The sequence below is a fragment of the Palaemon carinicauda genome, chromosome 3, assembly GCF_036898095.1.
Source record: "Palaemon carinicauda isolate YSFRI2023 chromosome 3, ASM3689809v2, whole genome shotgun sequence".
NCBI lineage: Eukaryota > Metazoa > Arthropoda > Malacostraca > Decapoda > Palaemonidae > Palaemon > Palaemon carinicauda.
In genome coordinates, this window is record NC_090727.1 from 102,803,801 (window position 1) to 102,816,300 (window position 12,500).

Genomic DNA, 12,500 nt, shown 5'->3' on the forward strand with positions numbered 1-12,500 from the left:
TGGCAACGTAAGGTGGAAGAGGTTTTTTTTTCTCTCAAACGAGCTGGTTACAACCAAGTAAATGACTGACTTTGGCAACTTAAAGTGGAAGAAGTTTCTAGATTGACTGGGAACCAACGCTTATTGTATAGTTATTTGAAATACATTTACGGTAAGGCATTTTTATCCTTGATAAAAAAAATCCATCAAGCTGAAATGATGAAATAGTACAAGTAATAATGCTAATTTTTGTAAAATGAGTCTGTTAAAATGTCTGTAATCTTGAAATTTCTCTTTGCCTAATGTATGACGTATTAGCAAGACAAGAGAAGTTTATCGATTAGACAGTTTTGTATTTGGATGTAAAAGATAAACGAATAAAGAAAAATCAGGCGTGTAAAAGTTAGAACACTTTTCATTATTTACTGTATATCTTTAATAGAAGATATACATTCGTCACGGTAACGATGATGGTATTTTTACAGCTCGTGATAGTTTATAGTGTTTTGCTTAATTGATTGAAATGTGTGTGCCACTTTCATTTATTTCTGAATCCTCGTATTGGCCATAATTAATTGACTAACTGAAAATATTTTAGAACCCTCAATTATGACTTAGCATCCTGCACGGTAGCGTTTCACTACTTCTTTTGTAGTCCCAATACCTGGTGTTGTAAGAATTCTTTCTTAATCATTAGCTAAAATACTTTCCAGTTTTTATTTTTAGTTTTCTGTGATATAGGTTTAAAGGGAACCAACCAGAATAACTTCTATCGAAAACTAAATTTGGTTATGCAAATATCCAAAAGGTCATTCATAGTTCACATTTCTTCAAGTACATGCCCCGAACCTTTCATACAGACAGCTGTGGATCTTCGGTTTACGTTGAATTCACAAACCATGGCAGAGGAATTGATGTAGGCTTTTATATATATATATATATATATATATATATATATATATATATATATATATATATATTATATATATATATATATATATATATATGCACACACATATACATACATGTATACATAATACATACATACACACACACACACACACACACATATATATATATATATATATATATATATATATATATATATATATATATATATATATATTACATAAGTCTACGTGGTTTACTTTCGTTTTCGTTGAGAATTTATTTGAGTTATCTTCGGATGCTCCCTCTCGGCACATGCCCCTAATTCTCCTTCCTCAACATCTCTCCCAGGTGGCTGTCTGCAATTTAATTGGATAAACGACCTTGAGAAAATCATTCGAATCTCTCGCGAGGAAAGGATCACCTTTTGAAAATAAACTCTTCTTGTTAATTTGCGTTAAACGTGGTCCCACTTTTGAGAGAGAGGAGAGAGAGAGAGAGAGAGAGAGAGAGAGAGAGAGAGAGAGAGAGAGAGAGAGAGATTGAATTGAAGTTCTCTGGCATCCTGACATATGAGAGAGAGAGAGAGAGAGAGAGAGAGAGAGAGAGAGAGAGTGATTGAATTGAAGTTCTCTGGCATCCTGAAGGGAGAGAGAGAGAGAGAGAGAGAGAGAGAGAGAGAGAGAGAGAGAGAGAGAGAGAGAGAGATTGCAATTGTTGAATATTGAGAGTAGTGGTTGTGTCACATCGTTGCTGTGCAGATTGCAGGTTGTTTGTGATAAAAATCAATTATCTATTTGATTAGGATCTATTTGGAGAGTGAAATAGAAATACAGGTTATCCTCCTTACAAATGGCCTCCGATGATTGACCAACTGAACTAATTGTTTCAGCCCTTCCTATGCTCTCCTGTTTAGGTCACTAAATGTGGGGTCGCCTTCCGAATGACTTGATTCTACTGTATTTTTTATTGTGAACTGCTGTAGAGGAAGTGTCCTGATGGCTTTTTTTTTTTTCCTTAAACCCCTAACTTCAGCATCCTTTTTTGTTTACCTGTTCTAAGAGGCTATGCAGTGAGTGCATTTTACTGCGAAATCTGCAGTAAAATGCAATGTTTTTTTGCATATGAATTGATGTACTGTCGATTTGTCTATGATTTATTGTATGTTTCAGCCTGGGTCCACTAGACCATGGACTTGACCCTTCTGAGAAATTCACGCGAAATCTTTAATTTCCATAAAATATCTGTTTTGATGTTACTGTTTTTAGAATAATTTATTGTTATTTTTTTCACATCGTTTATTCATTTCCTTATTTCCTTTCTTCACTGGGCTATTTTTCCCTGCTATAAGCCCTTGGTCTTATAGCATCTTGCTTTTCCAACAAATGTTGTAGATTGGCTAGTAGTAGTAGTAGTAATAATAATAATAATAATAATGATAATAATGATAATAATAATTACTAATTACTAATACAATGTTTTCTCAGTAAACTTATGTATTTTTAAACGATCCGTCACCCAAGTGAAAAGTGAAAGCTGTCAAAAGGGAATTGGTTGATTGTTATAGAAAGTGAGGGGACTAGCCAGACAAGCAACATACTGGAGGAGAAAGAATAGTGATTGGTTGAAGGTGCATTTTAGAATTATTAAAGGCTTAAACATTGTGTGCGATTCTAGACATTTTCTCCCGCTTTTATACGAGAAATATAACGCCAAATTCAAATTACCTTGTTACATATTAATTCATCCGGTATTTTTTTTTCTTTTTTTTTTTTACCCAAAATATGGAAGTAAGCATTTTCCGGTATTTTTTATCTATAATCGGTGTTTTAACAATTGAGATTATATATATAAGATACTGATGCTTTGTGTAAGACGTCATTACTTTTTAAAGTTTCCAAAATGAGAGATCAAAGGAATTTCCTTCTGGATCGGTTTGTTACTAACCTGAGCAGCTCTCCCGATCTCTGCGTTTTTCAATTTACAATAAATTTCCTCGTCCCGCGTAAATACTTCTCAACATCAGAGAGAACCTCTCTTCTTGATTTCCTTATCAGATTTCTTTGTTTCTCCATTCTTCTGAAACAAGAGAGACGAATAAAGGATAGAAGGTGATAAATCCTAAAAAACAAAATCTGTGTTCGCCGCGAAGGGTTGAATGTCATTATTTTATTATAATTTTATTATAATATTAATATTATTGTTGTTATTGTTATAATTACTTGTTAAGCTACAACCCTAGTTGGAAAAGCAGGATGCTTTAAGCCCAAGGGCTCCAATAAGGAAAATACAGTGAGGAAAGGAAATAAGGAAAAACTACAAGGGAATTTAAGAATGATAATAATATTCAAATAAATCTTTCATAATATACATGTTTATTGCTGAGCTTTCGGAAAATATGTTTCCCCACATCAGAGCCTAAAATAGAATACATTGTATAAGTTAAAAAATAGTATGATAAATATCTAAAACAGAAAATTTCAAATGAACACACTAAAACTTTATGAAATAAAATAAAAATAACAAAACTATGAAATTAATCTTAATACACAATGAAAGATTAAAGCGCCTGCGCTATAAACTTACAGATTAAAATTAAACATGTTAGTTCATACGTTGCCGGCCCAGGTTTGGTTTCAGTTTGTGTTGGAATATTGCCTCCATTATCACTAGGTCGATGTTATGTCTACCCCTTCCTGAAGGTCTATTCCTCCCCTATGTGTAACTCATCGTTTATGTCACCTCTCCTCCCTAGTCTACTCCTTTCCTTAGGTCTACCCCTTTATTAAGTTTTAACCTCCAACTAGGTATACCCCTCCCCAATGTCTAACCCTTCGGCCAAGTCTACCTCTTCCCCAAGGACTATCCCTTCCCTAGGTCTATCCCCTCCAGTATGTCACCCCTCCTCCCTTGGTCTACTCCTTCCCCTAGATCTACCCTACCCTTATGTCTATCCCTCCCCTATTTCACCCTTCTTCTAGGTCTACCCCTTTCTCCTTGTCTACCCGTTCTTTTAAGTCTACCCCTCCCCTAGGTCTACCCCTTCCCTAGGTCTACCCCTTCCCAGATCTATAGTAATGATGAAACTGACTTACAAGCAAAGCTATCGCTAGTGAAAAGAGTAACTTTTAATAGCATTTCAACTTAAGATATCAAGACTTTACTCGTGTAGGTAAAGAACCCATAGAATTTCGAAGACGTTCAAGTCATGCCAATGCTTTCATTATATTTAATCCTTTTTGTTTTGCATATAAAATAGCTTTTTTTTTAAATGTAGTTTTAAGTAATCCGCGATAACGAAACCTTCTACGGAGCGTTTGACTTCCTGTTTCCATCCGGGAAATCGTGTATAAAACCAAAGGATATTTAAAGCAAGAAAATTTTATGAAAACATTTTCACCAATGCAACAGTTGTTTACACATCTTTGAGTCATTGAGAGAGAGAGAGAGAGAGAGAGAGAGAGAGAGAGAGAGAGAGAGAGAGAGATAGTACATTAGATGCAGTTATAGACACTAATGTTATCATTCGAAAGAGTATTTGCAATTCCTTTGTTTCTCTTAACAACAACCATACTCTTATTTTATTTAACTTGTCTCTTTCAACGCTCATAATTATATCAACATAATTCAATGATTCTCTCAACAATAAGTAATATAATGTTTCTTTAACTCTGCATGACTGTTTTAAAATTTTAGGTGTGATTCTCGACTGTAAATTTACTTGTGAGAAACTCATTAGGTCTGTGTCTTCTTCAACGGCACAAAATAAATTGGTTTATTTACAGTCTTTTAAGATTTTTGGTGATCAATCTATTCTGAAGGGTTTGAATTCTTTAATTCTACCTTATTTCGAGTATTATTGTTCTCCTGTCTGATCTTCAGCTGCTGATTCTCATCTTAATTTTTTGGACCTGAACTTAAGGCCTATTAGGTTTCTTATTCCAGATCTAGATATTAATCTCTGGCACCGCTGTTCACTTAGTTCGTTATGCATGTTGCATAAGATTTTTTAACTCTGACCATATTTTAGATTCAGATCTTCCCGGACAATTTCATCCCGTTCGTAACACTAGGCATGTAGTTAATTCTAATAGTCAGGCCTTCTTCATCTTGAGGCTCAATACTACACAGTACTCTAGAAGTTTTATTCCAGCTGTGACGATGTTGTGGAATGATCTTCCTAACCCTTTGACTGCGAAAAGCGAGTATACTCGAAAATTAAAATTTCTCCCTTAACTGCGAAAAGCGAGTTTACCCCACGGCGGCGAAAAAACTTTTTGAATAGCGCCGCCGATACTTTTGACATTCAAGTGTACGCTGAAAACGTTTGCTGTCCAGTAGGTGTTGCCATCTAGTGACCAGAAGACGAAACAAAACGTAAACAAAAACAGGTGTTATCAGCTGATGCGACGAAGTTCACGTTGTTTACAAACATCAGGTTTTAAAGGTATGTATTATTTATTTCAGTAATAATTTATTTATTCTAATTAGTTCTTGAATATAAGTAGACTATAATAAGTCTGATTAAATCATTAAATAAGTGTAAAATATGGTGTAATAGGAGGTAATATGAAGGGCATCTCTTTCAAGCCTAGTAAGCCTATTTTACTGTGAGTTGGCCAACTTCGATTATGTTATGATAGGCTTTGTGTATAGGCCTGGACTTATTATAATGGTAGAATATGATGTATATTACCATAAACTCTAGGCCTAATATCAGTGTCTTCAAATATGTGATAATATGCGAATTGTAAAGACAAATCATAGGCTACCGGTAGGCTACATACTACTCACTCTCTCTCTCTCCTCTCTCTCTCTCTCTCTCTCTCTCTCTCTCTCTCTCTCTCTCTCTCTCTCTCTCTCTCTATATATATATATATATAATATATATATATATATATATATATATATATGTGTGTGTGTATATGTACAGTATATGTATATGTATATATATATATATATATATATATATATATATATATATATATATATATATATATATATATATATATGTCTAGTAGCTTAAATGTAATTTCTTTATTAGGGTATGCTAATTTTATTTTTTACTTTCAGGGTCACCTATAATGGCTTCAAAAAGGAAGAGGTGTGCAACACAACGGGAGATTGCTGATATTCTTGCAGAAGAAGACTCAGAAACAGAAGATTTATTTGTACAAAGGGAAGAAGAACTATATGAGGATTATGAAGCAGACGCAGATGAAGATGCTGATGAAGAAGTTGAAGATGCTGATGAAGAAGTTGAAGATGATGACTTGAATAAAACACTAACTGATGATTCATGGGTGAATATAAAGAATGTAGGCACAGATCCTCCAATAAAGGTAAAGTCTATACCAATTTATTCAGAAACTAATAGGGCTGTAAATTTAGATGACTGCACTCCATTTTTATGCTTTTCTAAGTTGTTTCCTAATGAAATATATGATCATGTAGCTATGGAAACTAACCGGTATGCAGCATACATGATAGAAAAAATGCAACCTTTAGCCCCTCGATCACGGTACAGAGCATGGAGAGATGTGGATGCAGGGGAAATAAAAGCATTTATTGCTATTGAAATTGCAATGGGATTAGTGCACACAAGTAGTCTAGCAAGCTACTTTTCTAAAAAGTTTTGGCTAACTGAGACACCTGGTTTTTCCAATATAATGTCACGTGACAGGTATGAAATTATCCGTTCCTGTCTAGATTTTGCAGATAATTCTGTTGATGGTAATGATGACAGACTTTATAAAATAAAACCAATTTTAGACATAGTGAAAGATCTATATTCTAAATATTATGTAAGTGGTAGAGATTTGAGTGTAGATGAAAGTATTGTGAAATTCAAAGGGAGGCTTTTTTTCAAGCAGTACATGCCTAAAAAGCCTACCAAATGGGGAATTAAGGTTTGGTCTCTCTGTGACTCTAAGACTGGTTATCTGTTGAAATTTGATGTTTACACAGGGAAGGGGCTAGATTCTAATAAAGGCAAAGGACTTGGTGCATCTGTTGTAGAAAATTTGTTTGAAGGCTTTGAAAACAAAGGCCATGTAGTTTACATGGACAGCTTTTTTAGTGGAGTACCCCTTTTTCAAAAACTTCGAAGTAAAGGTACTGGAGCATGTGGGACAGTTCGTCCAAACAGAAAATATTTGCCATCACAGATGAAAAAAGTCAAACCTAAGAAAGGCCAGCTACCAATAATGTGGAAGAGTAAAGATGAGGAATTGGTTGCTGTCGTTTGGCAAGATAGTGGTAGAGTAAATATCCTTTCGAGTGTTGGGGACACAGGTACAGTGAAAAAATCTATTCAATCTAAGAAAGGGGTAAGGGAAGTAGATAAACCATCTTTGCAAGCTCAGTACAATAAATATATGGGAGGGGTAGACCTTTTTGATCAATTCTGCTCAACCTACCCCTTCAATCACCGTAGCAAAAAGTGGTATCAGACACTCTGGCATTTTGTGATTGAAGTTGCTCTTGTAAATTCCAAAATTAGTTACAACTTGCAAAATAGAAAGAAATTGACCCAGGTTGTGTTTAGACAAGAGGTAATAAAAGGATTGTTAGAAGGATATAACACAAAGCCAAGAAGAAATAATGTTGTTAGGGACTTGGTGGAAAACAAGCGCTTGGGGGAAAGGCATTTTATTGCTCAGTATGAAAATAAGAAGTACCTACCTAATTGTAGTGTTTGTTCAATATTGCCATCTCAATGTTGCAAAAAAGGAAAGGGGACATGTAAGAGGAAGCAGACATCATATTTCTGTAAACAGTGCCCACAAAACCCTCCTCTTTGTGTTGTCCCCTGTTTTGAAATTTTTCATACTGTGATGAATTATAAGAAAACATGTAAATGTAAGGATGAAAAGAAGTAAATATGTCTTTTTTGTCAATTGTTTGTAATTTTTTCATATTTTTTGTAATAAGATTTTACTTCCATAACTTTTCTGGTTTTATTAACAATTTTTGATATTTTCCAAAATATAACAAAATTTGTACTAGTTTTGAATCAAAATTTAAGTACATAATCATAACAATATTTCAGTATATTTCATTAATTTAGTTATTTTTCATCATAAAAAACATATTCCAACCCATTTTACATGTCAATTGTGATGATATGCAATTTTCGTAATTTTTTTGAAAAAGTACGTTTTTGGGTAAAAATGGTAAAAAATGTGTTAAAAACAAAAAAATATAGAGTTTAAGAGTCATGAATAGATGGAAAATATTGTTTCCAATATCAGGGGGTACTTAGAAATTAATTTCTACAAACTTCAAAATTTGCCGTCAAATTACGTTTTTCGGGGACAAAAATCCTCCCAGCACTACGGAATCAGTAGGACTTCAAAGGTTCAAACTTGCTGCAAATGTTATTATGTTGAACAGGCTGACATAATTCTTCTTATAGTTTATTTATGAAATATCTCTATTAGTCTTTTTAGAATATTCTATTTTAATTTATCATTACTGCGTATATCGTTTATTCATTTCCTTTCCTCACTGGGCTATTTTTCCCTTTTGCAGCCTTTCGGCTTATAGCATCTTGCTTTTCCAACTAGGGATTTAGCTTAGCTAATAATAATAATAATAATAATAATAATAATACAGTAGTTTCGCATTCTATCAACTTAATTAACATAGACATCCAAGTTTTCTCGAAGATAATATACACAATGTTGTGGAAGGAAAGGAAAAATATTTGAAGGTGTTTAAAACTAAAAATAAAAGGAATCGTGAAGGAAACAAATCATTAACTGTGTGTGTTAAGATTGCCATACCTTATGTAAGACACGGGCTCTTGCGTTGGCAGGCCGTAAGAGAATGTAAAATGGAATCAGCTTAATTAGAATTGTAAAAAGACGTTTGCAATGTGAAAAGGGTTAAGTTTATTTACGTTAATGCTAATGCGGTTAATTAAACAATGAGATGATATATTACTTTACAGATTAATGTTTAAACTACGTTAAATTAAGATAGCCGAAGCTAATGAAGTAAGGCCAAAAAGTAGTGGGAGTTTATCCTCATTCAGCAGCCTGGAATTTGGTTCCCAGGTGAGGGTAATGGTAAGATACCAAGCGTCCCATCTGCAAAGTCAATACCCGTATAACTGACTGAGGGACAGGTCCCTCTTGCTGCCACTAAACAAGATTACAGGGGTGAAAAAAGGGGAAAGTGACTGGCATGGCGACGGAGAAAGATGCCCCCGGTAGGGAGACTTCTCTTTAGGTCCATGAAAAGGAAATTTGTTGATAGACTGAGTCTATCCATTAAAAGAGAAAGTGCTATAGCAGCAAGTCCCAGGGAAGTAGGAGATCGTGGGAATGAATGAAAAGTGATTTAGTCGGAGGCAGAAGAAGGGCGTAAACTATCTCCAGCAAAAGGTTAAGCAGTATATATATATATATATATATATATATATATATATATATATATATATATATATATATATATATATATATATATATATATATATATAGAGAGAGAGAGAGAGAGAGAGAGAGAGAGAGAGAGAGAGAGAGAGAGAGAGAGAGAGAGAGAGAGAGAGAAAGAGAGAGCTACCTGAGAAGGAGGAAGGTAGCAAAAAATTGGAGGGAATCGTAATAATAATAGAACGTATTATTTAAAAGATAGAGTTATAGATGAAAATAAGAAACAGTTTTGGTTGCTTAACTATAATGGTAAAGAAAGGTTAGGTTTCGAAAGAGAAGTAAATATTAATAATAATAAGAAGAATAGGGAAGTGGGGAATATGGGGAAAGGAAGAGTACTCCAGGATACAATACGGTTTATAGCTCAGAGGCAGGTGCAATAGATGACGCGCAGAAAACATCAAAATAATTTCATGATATATCGATATTTTAAATTTCAAAGTGATTCTTTAATTATGAAAGCCTCAAAATATAAATTCCATTCCAAAATTAATGTTAATTATATATTTATCAAAATAATATATATTTACTAAGGGATTTAATAATTTCTATATGGGAACTGTATGAGCATTTTTGTCCTTGAAATCGAGGAGATAATTTGCTTCTGTGGGAGGTGCTCGGAGTGAGAGAAGCGGCTACATGAAAGGAACAGAGGAAATCCTAAGTGTTTCAATTATCCATAGACAATTGAAATACGTTAATAAAAGAATAAAATCAGTTAGATCAAAGCCACAGATGAAGAAATAAGGAAAAGTGCCAAACTAGAAAGCAAGATTAGAAAATGGCTTAATAAGCGAGTTTTCATATGTCAGTTAACCGCCAGCTCGTATTGCTTAGGCCTAAATTTAGGACTGTGATCCTTCAAGCGCGGTGATGTCAAAGCATAAAAACACCGTCATATTTTCCTTTTAAATTATATATATGCTTTAAGCTTCTGTATCTATATGTTTTAACCGTTGCATTAGTTGGGTAATAATAACCATATTTACATTAACTAATCAACAAAAGAAATTTTATGAGAAAAATCGTGTTTAGCTGGTAGGCATCTTAATAAATGCAAAAATATTAATTATGAAAAGGAAAGCAACATAACAAAATAACATATATAACAGATTATGTAATCGTAACGGTAACGATCAATTTAACGAAGTTTTAATATTCTTGTTACTTGAGGCAAAGGTTTTTCTTGATTAACCATTCATTTAGGCCCATTATTATTACCTGTGACTCTAATAAGTAATAAAGGTAAAACACTGCACCAACTTTATCAAGCGTCTTTTCAATAATACAAAGTTTTTTCTTGCAAATATTTAGCATGGCTGGATAAAGAACAATTAATCAGGTTTATGCAAATAGGAAAAACAGTATTTTTGTGCTTAGGAAACAGACAGGGAAGGACTTCATCTCTTCTTTGCCCTATTCAATAAAGTATACAAATTGAAAATATGGCAACTTAATGGCCTTCTGGCTTGTATATTGGTGATGTGTTCGCCTAGCATTCGCATGGCAGCAGATCGATCCTCACCTGGATCCATGAGTTTGAGGTGTTTACTATGGAGGCCATTGCTATGGTTTGGCACCACAGTGGGAGGTTGGGCTTCCTCGGCTGACGTTCTGGTGAGCATCTATTCTGATGAAACTAGAACTGAAACCAGACACCCTTAACCTTTACTTTATAAATAGTCACCTCCTCAGGCGATCCTGCAGTATAAGATGTCTTGCTATCAATTAGAGCAGAATTTTAATGATTCGAGAACTTATGAAGGGATTGGAATATATTGTTTGCTTATAGCAGTCAGCCTATCCTTATTAGCAAGGAAACATAGACATGAACATAGACAAAGTCTAAAGTTATACTGTGTTGGAGGTTTGAATTGTGTCCACATGTTATTGAAAGAATTCCCAGAATACAGAAAATGAAGAGAAAGTGAAATGGGAAATGTGTTAGATATTAGAAATATAAACCTAAATATTCAATCACACAAATGTTCCCCATGAGCAAAATCACCGAAAACTGCCATGAACGATGGAAATTAGATAAATACTAATTAAAATTTTTTGGAATGATATATACTAAACTTGGTAAACTAGTGGGAAACGTCGGATTCTCACACTTGATGTGTAATGATAATTTTCCATAATGACCAAGTTGTGGAATGATCTTCATAATCAGGTAGTTGAATCGGTGGAATTTCAAAAGTTCAAACTTGCAGCAAATGGTTATATGATTAACAGGTTGTTCTTAGTCTCTTTTTATAATTCATTTGTGAAAGGGCTGTTTTAATGATATTTCTGTTCTCAAAATATTCTGTTTTAATTTTTCATTACTTCTTTCATAGTTTATTTGTTTCCTTATTTCCTTTCTTCCCGGGGCTATTTTTTCCCTGTTGGAACCCTTGGCCTTTCCAACTACGTTATAATAATAATAATAAATATAATAATATTAAATATAATAATAATAATAACAATCTGCAACTCGGGACGGATATTGTTTAGCATTATATTTAAGAAGGCTACATGATTGCTGTATATTTTCAATTGTAGACATTATTATGGAGTTTGGCAGGAACAGAGAAAGTGTTTCACATTAATCCCAGAATTTTAATTTGGATATATGAGTTATTCTAGGCACAATTTACTCCACTGAGAGAGAGAGAGAGAGAGAGAGAGAGAGAGAGAGAGAGAGAGAGAGAGAGAGAGAGACCTTATATCGGGGTTTGTATTAGCATTGAAAGATTGATTCGGTTGCCTAGCGTCGCAACTACAAAGGTCATTGACACTAGGCGGCGTCATAACTGCCAGGGTCACTGACGCATCAAGGTAAAATGAAACCCAGTAAAATGTTTTTAATCATCATATCATATCCCTGAAGACGGAGAGTGTGTGTGTAGATTGCCTTACCTTAGTAAGACACGGGCTCTTGCCGCTGGGCAGCCCGTAAAGACGGAGAGGATTTTGGAACGTTCAAGTTAAAGTACTTTTTTTTCAAATCAAAATTTCTGATATTATTATGTAAATTTATGAGAAATTAGACATCATTGAATTTTTAAACACTCATTTTAGAAACTAGAATTACTTCCACAATAGAAAAACTAAATCATTTTTCTAAGAGATTTCCAAATGTTATTTCAATGAATATTTAATAATATCCAATTGAAAACCTTATTTTCTATTAAAATTCTTTATTTCCGCCTT

At 33.8% G+C, this 12,500-nt stretch overlaps 1 protein-coding gene and 1 pseudogene across 1 annotated transcript in view; both read left to right on the plus strand.

The window, feature by feature from the left end:
* The first annotated feature begins 5,130 nt into the window (after window positions 1–5,130).
* Window positions 5,131–6,321, plus strand: LOC137637792 (uncharacterized; annotated as a pseudogene).
* A 2-nt stretch (window positions 6,322–6,323) lies between these two features.
* Window positions 6,324–12,500, plus strand: part of LOC137633137 (piggyBac transposable element-derived protein 4-like) — a 64,555-nt gene continuing 58,378 nt past the window's right edge. Inside the window, exon 1 of the mRNA XM_068365300.1 lies at window positions 6,324–7,611. Within this exon, the coding sequence (XP_068221401.1) occupies window positions 6,324–7,611 (1,288 nt within the window). The remainder of the gene's footprint in view (window positions 7,612–12,500) is intronic.